The following is a 23227-nucleotide window of genomic DNA, read 5'->3' on the forward strand; positions in this document are numbered from 1 at the left end:
CGCCCCACGGGAAGATTGAATTCTAAGTCTAACATTTATGATGCTGCTATTTTGTCACCATCAAGTGGACAAAATGGGTTTTCCTGGTCAATTACCTTTTATTATGCTACGAATGCGCAGCATTTATTTATATGACCCAATGCAAACAACCTTCCCTAGTCATGGTGCAAAAAAATAAATAATCCAACCAACCCAAAATGTCAACAGCCATGGTCACTGAACTTTGTGGACATTATTAAAATGTCATAACACCATAAAATAAATTACATCCATTACAAAGCATGATGGGAAAAATGCAAAACACTCCACAATTATCCATTGTTTGGCACATTTTAGCGGTTTGATAGTTCTGATTAGGGCTGCAACAACTAATCGATTAAATAGATTAAAATCGATTATAAAAATAGTTGGCGATTAATTTAGTCATCGATTCGTTGGATCTATGCTATGCGCAGAGGCAATTTTTTATTTTTATTTTTTATAAACCTTTATTTATAAACTGCAACATGTACAAACAGCTGAGAAACAATAATCAAAATACGAATGGTGCCAGTATGCTGGTTTTTTTCAATAAAATACTGGGAAGGATAGAAATGTAGTTTGTCTCTTTTATCCGATTATTAATCGATCAATCGAAGTAATAATCGACAGATTAATCGATTATCAAATCAATCGTTAGTTGCAGCCCTAGTTTTGATTGATTAAAAAACTTTAGAAAGGTCCTCACGGAAGTAAACAAGGTAAAAGTGAAACTTACACATACTCTTAATGTACAATTATATTAATTATATATCCATTATATTAATATGATTTGTACATTCTCTATATACTTTACATGCAGTCAGCTTTCGGCCCTCAACCAAATTTTGGACACCCCTGCTGTAGAGTCGTTAGCCGCTAGCTAGCTATGTTTTAAGGTGCTTCAGTGTTTATAACGTCACCTTTATCGTTAATTTTTAGGCCAAAATGCATCCATTCTCACTCTTCTGTCTCCACACTGTTTCTGCTTGCAAGTGCTCTGTGTGTGTGTTCACTCACATGCGCCTCGGCTCATATTACCAGCAATATCACCAAAAAAAAAAAAAACCCAATACTTTTCAAAGGAAGTTTAGTACCTTTTTTAATTCATTAGTACCGCAGTATCGTTTACAACCCTAGTGGGAAGTGCTGTTACATAATACAAGTGTAGGCAGTGTGGGTTTAATCCTCACTCAGGAATTGTGTGAATGTTTTTTTTGTTTTTTTTTATATGTGCCCTGTGCTGGACTGGTGACCAGGCCAGGGTGGAGCTGGGATAGGCTCCAGCCCCCATGAAACCGGATGCATTTACCTCTCATCTCGCTGTGCAGCTCCTCCCTCGGTGACGGTCTTAACAAAGATGCCCAGTTTCTCCAGACCCATGTCGGCTCCTGCACCCATGCCGATGATACTGATTCCCAGACCGTCGCTGTCTAAGAGACACGGGGGACAAACGTATGTCAATACAAGGACCGCCATTCAAAACAATAACCACAAAGTACTATTTGGTTTAAAATGAAAACAGTGATTTATTCTGTGTGGAAAACTAAGGCATCAAGGGTGGGTGCTAGTTTAAATCCACCACTCTCCAGGATTACACTATTCTAATGAGGCTAATCCCCACTAACTTTAATCCCATGATGCGATAATGGGGTTGTTAGCCAACAGATGATGTACGTACACTAAATGCAGCACTGTGTGTGTGTGTGTGTGTGTGTGTGTGTGTGTGTGTGGTTACATAAGAGGCCTGTCTGGAGTGACTCAGATGTGTGTGGATGTTCACCTTTCTCCAGCTCAACGGGAAACAGATCCAGCTTCTCCACTCTCTTCTCCAGCTCGTACTCGGCCGAGGCGGCCATGGGGTCCACGTCGTCGTTGCGCCGATCATAGTCTTCATTACAGTAGGTGGTGAATACCTACACATGGGGTCAGAGGCCAAGAGTAAAGATCGTGTCAACCTATAATTCTATAGCGGTACAAGACCTTTAAAGAAACGCCCTCCTGCTCATTTTAAAATGATACTGGATCCCAGTGTGGCTCCATAGCCCATGTGTCAAAGTCTATGGCCCCCGGGATGATATTAGATTAGTATTAGAACCGGCCCGCAGGTGCTGTTTTGCACGCACCAATACTCCATCAGTGTTGGCGCTAGGAATTTTCAAAATGGGGTCCCAGGGACCCCATCAAGTCATAAAAATGGGGTCCCACTTTTTTGTAACTGTTTTAAAAACAAATGATAAATGTATGCATTATCCTGTTATATATCACATTCTATATTGTGTTTTGGAAAAAGGTTGTCATAAACATTAATTAATTTTAAAAAATAATACAAAAGAAAACATATTTTTATGCATATGTAAATGTATTCAGTTATAAACATTCATTCACTTTCTTCTTTCCTTCATTGTTTAAAACTTTACCTCTGCCGGGTTTTTTTCTATATTTTTATTGTAATATTTTCAGAATGTGTTTGTTCTATTTTTGGCCAAAGTAAGACAAAGAAAACAATCTGAAGTTGTCTTTATTTTTTTGTTTTAATGCCATTATTTTAATAGTCCAGCCCGTGTGTGTACAGATTTTCCTCTATGCGGCCCCTGAGCTAAAATTAGTTTGACAACCCTGGTTTATTGTATAGTACGTTTATTAGGCATGGGCGATATGGTCTCAATCAGTGGTTCTTAACCATAGGGCCGGGGGCCCATTGTTGGGCCGCAAAAAAAAAAAGTTTCTCAACTGTGGTCCGTATGGGTCACAGCGGTACTCAGTTGTTATACTGCCACAAGTGGTGGAAGAGTGTAATGACAAATCTCAAACTCGTCTGGAGCTAAAGTCATGAAGAAGTGTCTTAAGCGCAGAAAATATGACTAAAGTGGTGAAGCTGTAGTTACATTTGTACTTTCATTTTATTGACAGATAAGTTCAGAAACATATTCCTTTAGTTTATTTTAACACAATTGTATGTAAATGTATTTGTCAGTTATTTGTAAGTCTTTTCTTATGCAGTATCATTGCAGGGTTTTCCGCAGCGCTTTGTTGTTAAGGCGGCCGCCTTAATGACAACATCCTTTTTGGTGATTTAACCCCCAATTCCAACCCTTGATGCTACATTAATCATTAGTAATGTAGCAGCCTAGTTTTGAATGGCAGGGTCCCTGCTATCACATGTTGATAAAAATATAACATTTACATAATAAAAATCAACAACAGGCTTCCCAAATGCTGTAATAAATTAAGCATGATGAGTTGAGCATATGTCAGCATGTGGCCCCACTTTTAATTCTTTTTTTCAAACGCTTATTGCAAACACTTATTTAAGGTAAGTCATTATTTTGACTTAATAAATATTGACTTACTATGCTCAATGGCAATATACGATATATATCTCGATTTTTTTTCCGTAAAGTAAAAACAAAACACAAAACAGTCCTAGTTACCTGAGATACTAAGTATGTCATTATTTTGACTTAGTAAATATTGACTTACTAAGACAAAATAATGACATACTTAGTAAATATTGACTTACTAAGACAAAATAATGACATACTTAGTATCTCAGGTAACTAGGACTGTTTTGTGTTTTGTTTTTACTTTACGGAGAAAAAAAATCGAGATATATATCGTATATTGCCATTGAGCATACGGAGCGGTAAACACAACCAAAAATTGTAGGCTTTTTCACGCAACGAAGCTGGTCTACTTCACCACAGTCTGTAGTCTATTGCCCCCCCCCTCCAGGCAGCGATGAGATGGAGACGTGATGGTGGCAACAGGCCAAATTACACTGTTCCTTACACCCACCAAGCACCTTCTCCGTCCGTCCGCCTGTCCCCTGGAGACACCACCTTAACTAACACATTTTCCGGGGGAAACACTGCATTGGTTCGTACCTTTTATTTTATTTAAAATCAGCCTGACCTACGCCTAAGGTTAATGTGATAAATAAATAATAATCTTTATCATTAACACATGGTTTCATGTCATTTCACGAGGTTGTAAACTGTAAGTAGGTAAGATATTTTTTATTGAATATGATTAAAATCAGAGGAAAAAATACTAATTTAGGGTCCCTCGAGAGTGGAAAAGTTGAGCCCCGAGGTCAAAAAGGTTAAAAACGCTTGGTTAAAACAGTGGTTCTTAAACTTTTTTTCACCAAGTTCCACCTCAGAAAACACTTGGCTCTCAAAGTACCACCATAATGACCAACATTAAAAACACAGCCTAAGTATTCATTAAAAACAAGGTATAGGTTTTTTTTAATCATTTTTAATATTTTCGCCCACTGTAACATTACGCAAAGTTTGAACAGTAACACTGTGCTTGAATATTTAATTAAGTGATTCTTTGGCGTACCACTAGATAAAGCCACAGTTTGAGAATCACTGGTCTGAAGTCTATATTGTGATATATATTGCAGCCTCCTGTGATAACAGCATATATTGTGATATATTTGGCATATACATTTTTTTTTTTTAAATAAAGAATTTCAAAAAGAGTTACAAAAGAATCTGGCTGCTGATGTATGCGGAAAACATATTGTGTCATTACCGGTCGTATTATTTTCTCAAAACTATTTTTAGTGTACTTATTTATTTACTGTTAATACATGTTTACTTTCTGTTCTAACATGCTCTACCTACACTTCTGTTAAAATGTAATAATAACATATTTTTATTTTGTTGTTTAGATACTTTACATTAGTTTTGGGCGATACTACAAATGTGGGTATTGATCCAATACCAAGTAGTTACAGGGGCAGTATTGGTCATAACAATGCTGATACTTAAAACGTCCAAGATCATTGAATGATTACATTTTTATCACAATTATAATAAGACAAAAATACAGGATTGCTGTGTAACAATATCAATTAAATATTAAAAATATTTCCTACATTTGGCTGATTTATATCCTTTGGTTTTTCCCCATGAGGACTTATTTTCTGAATTTGTAAAAATAACAAAAACGACAAAATATTTATGATAATAAAAAACATCGATCTTACCAATGTAGTATCAGGCATACTGATACTATACTTGGTATCGTTACTGACAATATTTGTACCGATCCGCCCACATTCAAGAGCTCCAGTTTGCGGTTAGCTTAGTGTAGGATGTGTAGCTATTCCTTGTCCGCCAGTGATAATGCTAGTTGTAAGAAACATGATTTATTTGGCGCCATGGATGCGAAGATTGCTGATTTAAAAGTCGCTTTGCACTGTGGAGGGACGTTAGTCGCTTGTTCCTGTCAAATTTGCGGGACACAGCGAGTACATGTCATCAACATGCATTACCACGATATGAAGATAATACTAAAAGCTCGCGTCGGCCAAATTTAAATAATCTATATCGTATATTGTGCTGCCATAATGTTTATTTTTATTTTTTTATACTCCATAAATTTCAAGTTTTGTTCACTAATAAGTCAATACAATAAAATATCAGTAATAAAAGAAGAAGTGGCACATTTGACACAGAGGAGTTCTGCATTGTGTATTATGAGTACAAATGTCTATCACACAGTGAGTGTACAACGTCCCAAACAAGAGTTTTAATGCAGGTTAGCGCAGGTAAAAATGAGGGATTATAAAATCCTTGCACCGATGCACACACTGTCACAAGATGACAGATGGGTCCAAGTGATACTGCACATGATCAGACATGACCGGGAGGCAGGTTGAACGCTGAATAATAAAAAAAAAAATGGCAGGGAAAATTAAAAAACACCCGAGGTCAACTTCAAAAACAGACATGTGGGCGGCATGCGGAGGAGGCAGATGAATAAGAGGAACGTGCAACTAGACCAGAACATGAACATGTTTACTGCTCTTGCACATGTAATTCCACAAAATAAAAATAGCTATATTTATACTATGCAGGTAAGCCATGTCTCAAAGCATAAAACAATAAATATTACCAAATATTGTACATGATTATTCTAAATGCTGTACATTGCACTTGAGGATCACATCCCTAGTTAGTGGGAATAAGTGGAGATAAAATCAAATGTTGCATATTTTGAAGCTTTTTGTTGTGCTTTTAGCTCATATTGCGCCTCTCAGAGGACAGGGAAGCAAAATTGGTTGCACAAATCAACATGCCTGAGAAGAGCTTATTGAATACAACCCCTTCTCCATGTCTCTATGTTCGCTTCCTGTTTTTTAACCTGCTAACACTTACAATAACTCATGTGTTTTTATAAGGCCTGTCAAAGTTAGCACGCTAAAACGTGAGATTATTCACAAAAATCCTTACATTAATCTTCTTGGTTTTTTTATTATTTATTATATTAATTATTTATTATAATTATTTATTCTAATATTGTGCTAGTTTCTATTTTATTTATTGCTATTGTTACTACTATTATTCACTCAATGTTATGTTTTTATTATTGTGTATATATATATATATATATATATATATATATATATATATATATATATATATATATATATATATATATATATATATATATACACATACACATACACACATACACACACACACACAGTATATTTATTTTTAACATATATTTTATAGTATCAGTATGTATCATACTATTTTTTTTTAGATGGCATTAGTTATTCTTCAGTGTGGACGCCTCAAAGGTGCCATTTCCTCAATCTTCAATGCCCTGCCATGTTTTGTTATTGTCAATAGTGCTGTGTGTACGTGTGTTTTATGTTCTTCTTTCTATTTTTTCTGTATAACACTTGTGTTGTCCCTTGCCGAAGTATAAAGAGAGTTGGATGAATAAAGTTTGATTGATTGATCACAGATTAATCACACAATTTCAGTGATCAAGTAAAGTAAGTGCAAAGATGAGTGAGGCGACTCGCCTAAAAAACAAAGCAGTCACCAAGATGTGCGCAAATAAATGACGTGAATTAGGTAAAACATTGAAAAATGTTGGCGTCCAAACATTGGGGTCTTTTTAAAAGATCATTTAAATCATGCTTAATCAAAACTGTAAAGTGGGTTTAATCTGATTTACAGCACCCTTTGGAAAAAAAAAAAAGAGGAACTTGAGAAAAAGAGAGGAGCATTTCTATCACCACAAAGTGCAGCCACGCAAACTCCAGAAGAACATTTTGAAAATCAAGACTACATTTCCAGTAATTGGGTGCATTTCTACACTGTATTTAGGGCCCGCAAGGCCCATTGTAATTTATCTTTAGATTTTCTCATCTACCAACCTCTTTTGGCTGTCTTGTTGACACTTACATGTCCCATGTAATGTACCACACAATTTTTTAGTTTTTCGTAGATAATTTACTAACATTATTACCATTCAAAATGTAATGTGAAAGTCTATAACATGCACGCAAAGAACTCAGACAACATTTCCTATTTGGCAACTCTATCCTGTAGCCACGCCCCCCTCAGGTACTTCCTGTGTTGTGATCTGTTTACATCCGTCACGTCAAAAATAAATAATTCTCGCTGGCTACTAATAAATACTCTAGAACAGGGGTGTTGAACTCATTTTAAATCGGGGGCCACATCACATGGAGAAAAATCTACTCCCAAGCGGGCTGAACTGGTAAAATCACTGCACGATAACCTAAAAATAAAGACAATTTCAGATTGTTTTCTTGGTTTAAAAACAGAACAAGCACATTTTGAAAATGTACAAATCATGTTTTGGTTTTTTTACACTTACGTGATGCGGTTAAAAGTATCAGGGTTTCAGCGCTTTGTTGTTAAGGCGGCCGCCTTAACAACAAAGAGCCACCGCCTAAACTAACGTCTTAACAAGCTGCTACGCTTCGTTCTGCCTCTGTCAGTACATCTCTGCAGCACCCAGCATTGTCCCACCCACAGAACCATCTGATTGGTTACACGCAGAGCGGTAACAGCCAATCAGCAGTGCGTATTCAGAGCACATGGAGTCAGTGCTCCTGCGGTGGGGTGAGCAGAAAGGTGTTTAGCAGGTAAGGATAAGGCAGCGGACTCTCCCCAAATTATAATAAACACCTCCCAGTCCCCTACAACTCAACTACTAGTAACATCACTATAAGCCCGTTGACGTTCTAGAAACATAAGCGGCAGCTCAGCTCGCTCGCAGTCCTTGAGGTGAAGGCTAATTAGCTTTTAGCGTAAAGTTAGCTCACTGTGCGGTGTGTGTGTCTGAGAGAAAGACAAGCATTATTGACCTACAGTTAACTAAGTTATTTCACTTGACCTTTTTCTGTGTTAATTGAGCTGTGTTGAAGCAGCAAAAAATGACATTATGTTAAATGAAGAGTTTCTGTCTCTGATAGTTGATATAATAATGTAACTGCATCATAAAACCTACATGAACTTCATGGAGTTCAGAGATGAATAGTCTCTCCTATTGCTATTGTACTATTTTTTCAGCTATAGTTACATCAATCATTAGTAATGTAGCAGCCTAGTTTTGAATGGCATGGTTCCTGCTATCACATGTTGAAAAACATTTTTACATTTACATAATAAAAATCAACTACAGGCTTCCCAAATGCTGTAATAAATTAAACATGATGATAGATAGATAGATAGTACTTTATTGATTCCTTCAGGAGAGTTCCCTCAAGAGTTGAGCACATGTCAGCATGTGGCCCCACTTTTAACTCTTTTTTTCAAACGCTTACTTGCCGTAAGTCATTAATATGACTTATTAAGTCATTAATTTGACTTAGTAAGTCATTATTTTGTAATATTTTTGACTTAGTAAATTACTAAGTCAAAATATTTACTTACTATGTCATAAAAATAATGATAAATGGGTTATACTTGTATAGCGCTTTTCTACCTTCAAGGTACTCAAAGCGCTTTGACAGTATTTCCACATTCACCCATTCACACACACATTCACATACTGATGGCGGGAGCTGCCATGCAAGGGGCTAACCAGCAGCCATCAGGAGCAAGGGTGAAGTGTCTTGCCCAAGGACACAACGGACGTGACTAGGATGGTGGAAGGTGGGGATTGAACCCCAGTAACCAGCAACCCTCCGATTGCTGGCCCGGCCACTCTACCAACTTCGCCACGCCGCCCCTGACATAGTATCTCAGGTAACTAGGACTGTTTAGTGTATTGTTTTTACTTTACGGAAAAAAATATTGAGATACACTACCGTTCAAAAGTTTGGGGTCACCCAAACAATTTTGTAGAATAGCCTTCATTTCTAAGAACAACAATAGACTGTCGAGTTTCAGATGAAAGCTTTCTTTTTCTGGCCATTTTGAGTGTTTAATTGACCCCACAAATGTGATGCTCCAGAAACTCAATCTGCTCAAAGGAAGGTCAGTTTTGTAGCTTCTGTAACGAGCTAAACTGTTTTCCGATGTGTGAACACGATTGCACAAGGGTTTTCTAATCATCAATTAGCCTTTTGAGTCAATGAGCAAACACATTGTACCATTAGAACACTGGAGTGATAGTTGCTGGAAATGGGCCTCTATACACCTATGTAGATATTGCACCAAAACCAGACATTTGCAGCTAGAATAGTCATTTACCACATTAGCAATGTATAGAGTGTATTTCTTTAAAGTTAAGACTAGTTTAAAGTTATCTTCATTGAAAAGTACAGTGCTTTTCCTTCAAAAATAAGGACATTTCGATGTGACCCCAAACTTTTGAACGGTAGTGTATATATATATATATATATATATATAGTATATCGGCATTCAGCATATGGAGCGGAAAACACAACCAAACGGAACGTAGATGAAGTACGCTCGCCTCAGCCGCAAGTACTCACTGTTCCTCTTGCTTAAACGCCGCACTGATTTCCAGGACCGGGAGACGACCAGGACGACCAAGCTCTGCAAAAATTGAAGGTTTCCTCATGCGATGAAGCCGGCCTACTTCACCACAGTCTGTAGTCCATTGCCCCCCCAGGCTGTGGTGGCAGCGATGAGCTGGAGACGTGATGGCGACAGGCCGAGTTACGCTGTTCCTTACACCCACCCACCCCCTTCCCCGTGGAGAGACACCACCTTAACTAACACATTTTCTGTGGGAAACACTGTATCTTTATTTGTTGTTATTTATACTTTCTGAATAAATTATGTGAAAATTTTCATCAGTCAACTCATTGGTGTTAATTTTCAATCTATCAAGATTTAAAAAATATATATGTATCAAAATCAAATTACAGGATGTTATTTATGTAGTTTGCTCATTTTCCTCGACTGGTGCACTAACATCATGTGTTTTTGTTTTTTTTAACATATGTAGCATAATCTACATAGATACAAAAAATTGCTATTGCGACATCTAGTTGACACATTTACAAAAGCAGTTTCTTTCATTCAAAAATTTCGGCTAATTTTCATACTTGGCAAACTCATCCCGCGGGCGGGATAAAACCAGTCCGCGAGCCCAGACATCCCTGCTCTAGAATAATGGTTTTCAAACCTTTTTCCACCAATCAGAAAACACTTGGCGCTCCAAGTACCACCATAATGACCAACACTAAAATACAACAGCGTAGTAGGCCTAAGAATTCATTGAAACCAAGGTTTTATTTAATAAATATATTTAATATTTTTGGCCACTGTAACATTACACAGTTTGACCAGTAACACTGTGTATGAATATAGGAAGAAAAAAACACTAATCACTTAATTAAATGATTATTCCTGAGTTACTGCTCTGGAACTACAACTGGTTCGGATTGTAATCATCCAAGTATCGCAGTGAAGTAGACAGTCGTCAACGTTGTGGCTTGGAGAGCGAACGCAGGTGACAGCAAGTAAGCTAGCTAGATAGTTAGCTAACAAGCGAGCTTGTTTCGGTGCTCCTGGTCGTATTAAGCAAGAGGAACAGTGAGTACCTGCGGCTGAGGCAAGCGTACTTCATCTACGTTCTGTCACCTGTATAATAACCAAGCTGTAGCAATATTGTTATTGTAAGAGCGAATACCGAGTAGTAACACATCGGCGTGCTGCGGTATTAGCCATAGACATCTTATAAGTAGACGCAGCATCGACCGCTACTGCCTACTGGCGCTGACGAGACGCGGGGCCGCCATCTTGGAGTGGTGATCCGCTCCACTCAGTGCAATTCATTTGGCAGGAGCAATGAACTGTCAGCGCATTTAATTCATTTTACCTCACTGAAAACCGCTGATTTTCACACATTTTTTTGTCACACGTGTAGCTATGATAAAGGACACATGTTTTGGCGTGTTTTATTATTCATAGTTTGCTTAACAGTAATAGAATATTATTATATGCTATAAGTGACCAGACGTCCGAGATCAAAACTGGGAATATAATCCCAGAGAAGGGGGAAAAAAAACGGTCAGCTATTTTTAAGTTGAAGAAACAATATGATTAGGTTATATAGACATGCGTATATCCTACATAAACAATGTATAAATACATTAAATATCTATATATTTTAGGGACCTATAGACTGTATCTCTGTTGCTGCAGCAGCAGAGAGATTATTCTGTCTTGACACTTTGTATTGATATCTTGTATTACATTCTTCCCTTAAATGATAATATTTACAGTGATTGTTTTATATGTATTTTTTATGTATTTCGCTTTGGATAAAAGCGTCTGCCAAATACTTAAACATAAACATATATAAACACCTGAAAGTCTTTATATCAGCTAAAACCACCAATCTGTTTCACTGGATTCAGAATAAAACCAGATTCTGTCTTTATTTTCATAATTTTTTTCAACTTTATGTAATTCAAGTATGACATTTTTAAATGTAATTAACTTCTTTGACAAGCAATTCTATTATGGTCATACTCTTGTTTGCTAGCCGCTACGATTTCAGTACTATTGAAGATCTTTGCTCCTTCTCAACTCTGTGGTAATATTATTTTCACAAAATACGACCAAGAGTACGTTAATGTTGAATCTTACTTGTGAAAAGTAATCCCACGATTCCTATTTCAAACAGTCCGCTCATTTGAGCAGGAAAACGCTGAACACCAGCCCGGCATCTTTGTTTTCTACCTGTCAACTGTCAGTTTAGGCTGGTCGCCGGCTCCTCAAGATTCTAGCGGGAACTCTCATTCAACCCTTTTTCGATTATGCATGCACCTCCTGGTACCCTAGCACCTCCAAAACCCTCAAATCTAGACTCCAAACATCCCAGAACAAGCTAGTCAGATTACTTCTAGACCTCCACCCCAGATCCCACCTCACTCCTACCCACTTCTCCAAAGTGGGCTGGCTCAGGGTGGAGGACAGAGTTAAACAACTTGCACTGAGCCTAGTCTATAAAATCCGCTACACCTCCCTGACACCGAAGTACATGTCAAACTACTTCCTTAACGTAAATGACCGCCATAACCACAACACCAGGGGGAGCTCCACTAACCACGTTAAACCCAGATTCCGATCTAACAAAGGTCTTAACTCATTCTCCTTCTATGCCACATCAATATGGGATGCACTCCCAACAGGTGTAAAAGAAAGGGCATCTCTATCCTCCTTCAAAACCGCACTAAAAGAACACCTACAGGCAACTTCAACCCTAAACTAACACCCTCCCCCTTCCACATCCCACCTCCCCGGATTGTAAATAATCAAATGTAAATAATCAAATGTAGATACTTATTCTTATGCTTTCTGATCTCTCTCTCTCTGTGTCCACTACTTGCTGTACATATCCTACCAAGTCAGTCCTACACTGTTTCAATGTCCATTTCTCTGATGATAAAATTGTTGATGACTGAAGTGTTGATATCAACCCAATTTAACCCCCCCTCCACATCCCACACCCCGGATTGTAAATAATGTAAATAATTCAATGTATATACTCTGATGATTATCTTGTGTGATGTCTGTATTGTGATGATAGTGTATATGTGTATATATATATATATATATATATATATATATATATATATATATATATATATATATATATATATATATATACATATGTATCAAGAATCAATTTAAGTGGACCCCGACTTAAACAAGTTGAAAAACTTATTCGGGTGTTACCATTTAGTGGTCAATTGTACGGAATACGTACTGTACTGTGCAATCTACTAATAAAAGTCTCAATCAATCAATCAATCAAATCACCACTTCAAGATGGCGGCTCAATTTCTCGCGTCACAACAGCCAATGCTGCGTCTACTTATAAAATGTCTATGGTATTAGCCGTAAATGCAAACTACGGCAAGAGATAAGCTAGCTTCTACGTCAGCACGAAACGCGTTTTAGTTTATAATACGCAGCACTGCGATAAGACACAAATATGTACTGGCTGAAAAACATGAACAATCATATTACAGTATCTGTAAAGTATTACTCCATGTCTTGTTTTTACACAGCTATCCAGACATGTACTGTAGTTGTACTGTGAACAATATTAAGAGTGACTCACTCGATGGACAGTTTTGGCCACTCTTTCGGCTCTTCGTGCTCGCTTCTATAAGCAGCAGTTCGTCGTCCGCATATTTAGTTTACAAAATGTGAGCTTGTAAATCCTCATTTGTCCAAAAATAGTCGTCTTCGTTGTCTGTTACCAAGTCTGCCATGATTAGAAAACACACTCGGGTTTGATTCCGTGAGTAGGAACAAATTTGTTGTGGGAAGTCGGAAGTGCGCTGCTATTGAAACGGAAATAAGTGCGGCAAATAATTAGTTCCGACTGTGCATAAAATGACCAAAATACGGTAAATATTGAACATATTACATATTGTTATGATCGTGTCATTTTACTACATTATATGTATACTTGCAGGGTATATATTAGATGGCTTTGAAGGCTACAACAGTGACTTGCAAGCGTTTTTTTTTTATCATCTTTTGATTGATTGATTGATTGAGACTTTTATTAGTAGGTTGCACAGTGAAGTACATATTCCGTACAATTGACCACTAAATGGTAACACCCGAATAAGTTTTTCAACTTGTTTAAGTCGGGGTCCACTTAAATTGATTCATGATACAGATATATACTATCATATATACTATCATCATAATACAGTCATCACACAAGATAATCACATTGAATTATTTATTTTAAAATCCTAAAATAAGACTTGTGTTCTTGTCTCTCATAATGATTGTGAACGATAGGCAAAATTCCCCAAAAAGTGCAGTTCCCCTTTAAAAAAAACACGCAGAAGTGATATTTTGACAAGAAAACAAATGTATAAAAACTAGAGATGTCCGATAATGTTTTTTTTGCCGATATCCCGATATTGTCCAACTCTTAATTACTGATACCGATATATACAGTCGTGGAATTAACACATTATTATGCCTAATTTTGTTGTGATACCCCGCTGGATGCATTAAACAATGTAACAAGGTTTTTCAAAATAAATCAACTCAAGTTATGGTAAAAAATGCCAACATGGCACTGCCATATTTATTATTGAAGTCACAAAGTGCATTATTTTTTTTAAACATGCCTCAAAACAGCAGCTTGGAATTTGGGACATGCTCTCCCTGAGAGAGCATTAGGAGGTTGAGGTGGGCGGGGTTGAGGTGGGGGGGTAGGGGGTAGCGGGGGGTGTATATTGTAGCGTCCCGGAAGAGTTAGTGCTGCAAGGGGTTCTGGGTATTTGTTCTGTTGTGTTTATGTTGTGTTACGGTGCGGATGTTCTCCCGAAATGTGTTTGTCATTCCTGTTTGGTGTGGGTTCACAGTGTGGTGCATATTTGTAACAGTGTTAAAGTTGTTTATACGGTCACCCTCAGTGTGACCTGTATGGCTGTTGATCAAGTATGCCTTGCATTCACTTGTGCGTGTGTGAAAAGCCGTAGATAGTCAGTGCCTTTAAGGTTTATTGGCGCTCTGTACTTCTCCCTACGTCCGTGTACACAACGGCGTTTTAATAAGTCATAAATTATACTTTTTGGAACCGATACCGATCATTATGAAACCGATACCGATAATTTCCGATATTACATTTTAAAGCATTTATAGGCCGAAAATATCGGCAGTCCGATATTATCGGACATCCCTTATAAAAACGCATATTTCCGCATTTTCACATGCCTTGATTAAAAAAAAAAACAATCACTAATTTTTATTTATTGAAAATGTAAAAAACATGTCTAATAAATAGATAGTTGGCAAAATAATAAATGCAGGAGTCAATGCTGGGGCTGTTTAGATTAGTAGACGATTCGACAATCAGATTCCGAGGAGTCTGATTGGACCTTCGACCTTGCAATTGAATTGACCCCACCTTATCCCTCCATGGGAGGGATGCAAGTTGAGGCCCACTGAAACAGCGAATGTGTCGGTAGGATGTTTTGATGAAAAAATGCTTGTCACAGCGCGCTTTGGGCGAGTCAAAGCCTGCCTCAGCCACGGTGGGACTCACTGGATATGGGACAGGTGTAGCTTCGACCAGTTTGAGGCTTCCCTCATTGCTGATGACGAAGCTTCATTGTCTTCTCGGCACTACGCCACAGTTGAAGCCGACCTCACCAAACCATCCCGTGTTTATTGGTTTATCTGAGTGTTGAAAAAGTGCAAATGAGGTCCGTTTTGTTCTCTTCAATGAAAAACTGTATTCGTCTTGTGTTTCTTTCATTAACTTTTGGGCGGGTCACATTACGTCCATGTGACGTTACTGACACCTAGTGACCAGTGTATTGTACTACATTTCGTCAAAATCTGTTAAAAAAAATACAACGCCGTAGTGTTTGCCCAAAAGCCTAAGCTAATCAGAATCAGATTTATTGGCCAAGTATGAATCAGATTCAACTATGAAAATCCTTAAGTCAAACAGAACTAGTAAATATTAGCAGCTGTGTCTCAACATGACTTTTGTCACAAGATTGACATTCACGTCAAGATCATTGTTAAGAAAAAATGACCGACAGGAAGGCGAGAAACACTTTTTATTTCAATAGACTTCCGCGCCGTACCTGCTGTCAAAACTCTAAAGGCCGACTGCACAGTTCCTGTCTTCACAATAAAAGCCCTGCTTCATCCTGCCTGCGCTAACAAAATAAGAGTCTCAGCAAGCTAGCGCTCACAAGCTAGCGAGCTACGGAGTTTGCCGTCAATATAGCTCTTGTAAAGTGTATAAAAAGGAGTATGAAAGCTGGACAAATACGATGCCAAAAACCAACCACTTTCATGTGGTATTGGACAGAAAGGAGGACTTTTTTTTCTCTTCCACTTGAAAATGTGGACATTATCATCACTACTGTCTGATTCCAATCAATGCAAGTCATCAGAATCAGGTAATACACCAACTTATATTCTTGTCTTCATGAAAGAAAGGAATCCATAAGTGGTAAACATGCTTGTATAAAAAAAATGTCTCTTTCATAAATAAATACCGTATTTTCCGGACCATAGGGCGCACCGGATTATAAGGCGCACTGTCGATGAATGGTCTATTTTTTTAAAATCTTTTTTCATATATTAGGCGCACCGGATTATAGGGTGGATTAAAGGGGTCATTTTTTATTAATTTTTTTCTAAATGTGTACAGCTTCACTAATGGACATTGGAGTGTTACTTTCAAAGGCAAAATTATTGCTAGAAACATAATTTCATATGGGACTTTACTGTATTATTTGTACAGTACATGTTCCAAAAAGAAAAAAGCATAAAACACCACCAGAATTAGAGATATTACAAGTCAAAGTGATGAAGCTTAGTGTTACGCTCATGACTTGGTGTAACTAAACATTACCCTATAAGATGAAGGCAATTGCATTTTATTGATATTTGAAATGTATTCAATGTTTATAAATGAATATTTAAATATACTAAATGTAAAAAAGGGAATAAATATTCAAAATAAGATCATTAAATGAAATCTAGTTTGGTTACGCCATCATGAGCGCAACACAAGGTTGTAAAAGTTTCAACTACAATTCTAAATAAGATGTCAAAAGCAAACTGAAATCAAATACACACAGCTTAAAGATTGATCAATACCTATTTAAATTTAGTAATACATAAATATGCTGATGTATCAAAATATAAAAGAAATATGCCTGAACAGAACGCTCATGATGGTTATACCAAAAAGTAACGCTATGAATCGCGTTTTCCAAGTTTTTGGGGCATTTTTATGCTATTTCCAAGCATCTCCTTTTTATCATCGTTGATTTTAAATGGTCAAACTAATGCATATAATATATGCATGCCCTATTAAACAAAAAAAAGGTCATATCTATTTTGATTGTTACATTTTGAAGTACATTTGTGCAGGTGGGTGCGAATGTACCCATTACCTGAGCTGTACACTAATGGAAAACACTTCCTTGTGGTCTACATAACATGTAATGGTGGTTCTTTGGTCAAAATGTTGCATAGTTGATGTTTTACAGATCATCTTCAAGCCGCTTTCTGACAGTCGCTTCCGGATACGCCATTTTGTGGGCGGTCTTATTTACGTGGCTCACCTTCGACAGCGTCTTTTCTCCGCCATCTTTGTTGTAGCGGTGTAGCGTGCAAGGACGGGAGTGGAAGAAGTGTCAAAAGATGGAGCTAACTGTTTTAATGACATTCAGACTTTACTTCAATCAATAACGGAGCAGCATCTCCTCATCCGAAAACAACAACACCGGAAATGTGTCCCGTGAAAAAACGTCCGACCAGAACGCTCTCATAACTAAAGTTCCTTGGGTGAATAATGTAAACTCACTACACCGGTATGTTTTAGCCCTTTCATGGCGAGTTTACTGACAGATGTAAACAAGAACTTTACACTACTTTATATTAGAAATGACAACAACTGAAGATGAATGTCCCATAACAGGAAGATAGAGAAAAAGAAGACGCACGCAATTTTTCAGGATATATGCAGATCCCAAATATACATCAGCAGGTACCAGAAGGTAAGACAAGTTGTTTTTTTTCATAATATTGCAAAACAAAACGCCAGATAATATGTCTTACCTTATACACACACCATAATAATATTCGCATGTTTAATGGGCCGACAATCCTTCAAGCGGTGCGGCTTCATAGCTTACCAAAGTCATACTAAAACATTTTCATAGATTTTTGAGCGCCGTGTGTAATGTTCTATATTTTTAATGTAACATTTAAAATGTTGGTGTTGTTTACTTGAGACCCATCATAGTGCAGTCTACACGTATCTCTTATGTTTGACTGCCATCTACTGGTCACACTTATCATGACACTATGTACCAAATAAAATAGCTTCGAGCTGGGTATGCTCAACCAAAATGATTCATTACATTAGGCGCACCGGGTTATAAGGCGCACTGTCGAGTTTTGAGGGGGAAAAAAGGATTTTAAGTGCGCCTTATAGTCCGGAAAATACGGTAAATATAAATTACCGTATTTTTCGGAGTATAAGTCGCACCTGCCGAAAATGCATAATAAAGAAGGAAAAAAACATATATAAGTCGCACTGGAGTATAAATCGCATGTTTTGGGGAAATTTATTTGATAAAACCCAACACCAAGAATATACATTTGAAAGGCAATTTAAAATAAATAAAGAATAGTGAACAACAGGCTGAATAAGTGTACGTTATATGAGGCATAAATAACCAACTGAGAACGTGCCTGGTATGTTAACGTAACATATTATGGTAAGAGTCATTCAAATAACTATAACATATAGAACATGCTATACGTTTACCAAACAATCTGTCACTCCTAATCGCTAAATCCCATGAAATCTTATACGTCTAGTCTCTTACGTGAATGAGCTAAATAATATTATTTGATATTTTACGCTAATGTGTTAATAATTTCACATATAAGTCGCTCCTGAGTTTAAGTCGCACTCCCGGCCAAACTATGAAAAAAACTGCGACTTATAGTCCGAAAAATACGGTACTTCAACATTTCTCGACCGATTCGAAAAATTCGACCACCAACCATTTCAACTCATTCAGAACATTCAAGTCTTTCTTCCATTTTCCCAAAAATTCCCGCTTTTCCCGAAATTACCAAATTTCCGTGAAATTCCCATTGAAATGAATGGGACATTTTCAAAGTTCCACAATCCCCACGTTTTTCATCCGATTTAAACTGTTCCAAGAGGTTGATCCCTTCGACTTGGTCAATTGAAAAGTAGCTCGCCTGCAGAAAAAGTGTGGCCACCCCAGGGATGAATAATAACTTCTTCTTGCAGAACCATATCCTAAAACTGTTTCTCAAACTGATTAGTAGTTGTTCTTTACTCAGTCCGTTCAATAACTTGACACATTTTTGTGTCCATATTTTCTGCTCCTTATGTCGTCTTATTCTAAGGGTGTAACGGTACACAAAAATTTCGGTTCGCGGTTCGGCTCATTTTTGGTACAGTAAGAAAACAACAAAAACAATTTTTTGGTTATTTATTTACCAAATTTGTAAACAATGGCTTTATCCTTTTAAGATTGCTTTAAAATAGCTGTGTGTGTGATGGATGTGAGCCACCACTAGGCTGATCAGTGCAACAGCAGGCAGTCATGAATGCTAAGCATAACAATAACATACATATACACACAGGATCCATTGCCAGGGTTAATGTGGTCAACATATATAAAAAACAAAACCTTTCTACATATAAAGTGTTTTTTTGATTGATTGATTGATTGAGACTTTTATTAGTAGATTGCACAGTACAGTACATATTGCGTACAATTGACCACTAAATGGTAACACTCGAATAACTTTTTCAACTTGTTAATCCATGTTAATCAACATTAAACTGCCTCAAGTTGTTGCTCGGATTAAATAAAATGACAAAACTTTTCTTCTACATATAAAAAGTGCAACATTAAACAGTTTCAAGTCAACTCAGCCTCAGATTAACTTTTCTTCACACCCCAGCCTTTAACCCTGGTGACTTTCACTCAATCTTCATGTTTTTTGTCAGAAAAATCAGTTTATCCACATTGTCTGCAGAAAGAGCAGACCTGCTTGCAGTTAAAATGTCTCCAGCTGTGGAAAATACCCTTTCACTGGGCATGGAGCTAGCAGGTATGGTGAGGTAGTGCCTGGCTAACTTGGCAGTAAGAGGATATATGGGCTCATTGTTCTTCCACCATAGAAGTGGGTCAAAATCGAGTTTTTAATGCAATATGGTCTTAAATCTGCAGCTATAAAAACACCAACGGCATTTGTTATTGCTTTAGCCCTGCCTGACTCGCCGAGGAGAGGCTGCTTGAATGCGGTGTTTACAAGACGCTCGTTTTTCTCTTCGTTGAAGCGATGTTATCCATTGTTGTATCGCACCGCGAAGCCGAAGTGTTCCCAAACGGGAGATCTTTACGAGGCAGGAGGGTCTTCCAGCTCTGGCTTTTACATGTTGTCGTAGCCCGGTCCCTGCTAGCATGCCGTGTGTTGTGCCTCGGTGTGCATTGTTTACACAACGTGCGGTGCGCTACTTAATATGTCCGTGTGGAAACTCGTTCGGTACACCTCCGAACCGAACCGAAACCCCCGTACCGAAACGGTTCAATACAAATACACGTACCGTTACACCCTTATCTTATTCCTTTTCCTGTTTGTCACTAAAACCATAGAGATGACTTTGATTGTTCTTTCGTTGCTCTGAATGATCCTTCCATTGATCTTCCCTTCTGTGTTTCAGATAACTCCTTCATCATTACATCCCTGGTTTCCAAGACTCCTGGAACTCTTCCTCCAGGACGGTAGATTCTCTTTGCTTGCAAGGCTTTCCGTTACGAGGAAATCTGCTCTTGTTGTCAGTTTGGCTTCATATCCAGCTTCTTTAGCATCAGACCATGTCTTTGTCGCCATGTCATGTGTTTCTTGCTGCCGTGGCTGTAGGGGTAGCCAGGGAGCAAATGCAGTTTAGCGTCAACATGCTCTCAATATGCTCCCCGAAAGACCATCTCTATGATCACATGGCTCCCTCTGTCTGGTAGATATGCTAAAATGTTTTGTTTGCGCGACAGACACTGAAACAGACACAGCCAAAGGCAGTACGTGTGGGCGGCGCTGAGTTATTTACATTACTCCTGATACAGTACTTTTAGAAAAACACAAACAGGGTTCGAGAGTAGGATTGTTAAAGTGCTTCCTGTTGTCACATTTCCTTCCTGTTGAGTAACTTTATAGCTGTGTGAATATGTGTGTGCCCTCCCAGGTGAACACATTCATGAAGTCACACACCCAAACATCAAGAAACAACAGGTAGAACAGCAACTGCACAAAATGGCACAAATAGGCAGAGCACAACTACTATGCTTACAAACGCTGATATGTATGAAGCAAAAACCAAAACAACGGAAACATCGACATGCCCAAACAAGTACAGCGTAGAAATGTATCGCGCCATCTTGTCTCCCCTGTCAGATGCCAGTGCCTGTCCTCACACCTGACAGTCCGCATCACTAAATTAGAAGTATTTACTTTGTGTAAAAAGAGAACTTATTCCACCACGACAAGTTAAAGCAGGGGTGCCCACACTTTTTCAGCAGGCGAGCTACTCTTTAAATGACCAAGTCGAGGTCATCTACCTCATATATATATATATACACACACCCACACACATATATATATATGTATATATATATATATATATATATATGTATATATATATATATATATATATATATATATATATATATATATATATATATATATATATATATATATATATATATATATATATATATATATATATATATATATATATATATGTGTGTGTGTATATATATACAGTATACTGTATATATATGTATATGTATATATATATATGCAGTATACTGTATATATATATATATGTGTATATATATATATATATATACACACATACATGTATATATATATATATATATATATATATACACACATATATATACATATGTATATATATATCTGTATATATACATATATATATATATAAATATATACACACATATATATACATATACTGTATATATATATATATAAATATATACACACATATATATATACATATACTGTATATATATATATATATATATATATATATATATATATATATATATATATATATATATATATATATATAAATATATACACACATATATATATACATATACTATATATATATATATACATATACTATATATATATATATATATATATATATATATATATATATATATATATATATATATATAAATATATACACACATATATATATACATATACTGTGTATATATATATATATATATATATATATATATATATATATATATATATATATATATATATATATATATATATATATATATACATATTTATATATATATATATATATATATATACAGTATACATATTTATATATATATATATATATATATATATATATATATATATATATATATATATATATATATATATATATATATATATATATATATATATATATATATATATATATATATATATATTCCGGACTATAAGCCGCTACTTTTTTGCTACACTTTGAACCCTGCGGCTTTTAAAACGGTGCAGCTAATGACTGGATTTTTCTTCGCTAACAGCTATAATGTTTTGTGTTCAACAAATAGTTTTCATTAAACACAAGCCGATACACTGAAAAGGTTTGTTATCGTTTTTTGTGCTGTGGCGCTGTCTTTTGGACGAGTTCGCTCACTGCAGGTGCAGCGGGGCGAACGTACTTCCTTCTGTTTAGTGCTTTCAAACGGAAGTACAAGCCCCGTTCCGTCGTTTAGTCGTCCGTAGCGTTGCCACTCGTATAGTTTCTTCATTCATCACTCCAAGCAATGTTTGTAAGTTTTACAATACAACTAACACAGTTCATACTTAACTAAACGGTCACGTTTGATCGTGTTTTTATGCATTTTTTTACGTGCTGTCGTAATGTAATCAAGCTAGCGTCGTTAGCAAATATGCTAACACTTTTACAAGTGTCTATGTTAGAATGAATAACTTACAAAGGCATTCTTTTTGTATTGTTTCAGTTTCACAAATTCCTCAGTAAAGTCACCAAAACATCACCGTGGAGTTATTGAGTCTGTTTAGCTGACATTGGCTTCTGTTTTGTTTGAACCACCATTTTACTGCCGTGCTACAGACACTGTTTGGAAACAATTAAAGGCCTACTGAAAGCCACTACTACCGACCACACAGTCTGATAGTTATATATCAATGATGAAATCTTAACATTGCAACACATGCCAATACGACCGGGTTAACTTATGAAGTGCAATTTTAAATTTCCCGCAAAACTTCCGGTTGAAAACGTCTATGTATGATGACGTATGATCAAACGTTGAAACGGAAGTATTCGGACACATTGTATCCAATACAAAAAGCTCGGTTTTCATCGC

The 23227-nt window shown here is 36.8% G+C and overlaps 1 protein-coding gene across 5 annotated transcripts in view; it reads right to left on the bottom strand.

The window, feature by feature from the left end:
- The window catches only part of LOC133642634 (neurabin-2-like), a 130573-nt gene that overhangs the window by 27663 nt on the left and 79683 nt on the right, over positions 1-23227 (bottom strand). For all 5 annotated transcript variants that reach the window (XR_009824559.1, XM_062036956.1, XM_062036953.1 and 2 more), the window contains 2 exons: positions 1802-1934; positions 1331-1451 (listed from right to left, as the gene is read on the bottom strand). Coding sequence is in view for 4 of the 5 variants with exons in the window: in XM_062036956.1 (XP_061892940.1) it covers positions 1331-1451; positions 1802-1934 (254 nt within the window). In the remaining variant the exon portion in view is untranslated. The remainder of the gene's footprint in view (positions 1-1330; positions 1452-1801; positions 1935-23227) is intronic.

Source organism: Entelurus aequoreus, linkage group LG25 (assembly GCF_033978785.1).
Source record: "Entelurus aequoreus isolate RoL-2023_Sb linkage group LG25, RoL_Eaeq_v1.1, whole genome shotgun sequence".
NCBI lineage: Eukaryota > Metazoa > Chordata > Actinopteri > Syngnathiformes > Syngnathidae > Entelurus > Entelurus aequoreus.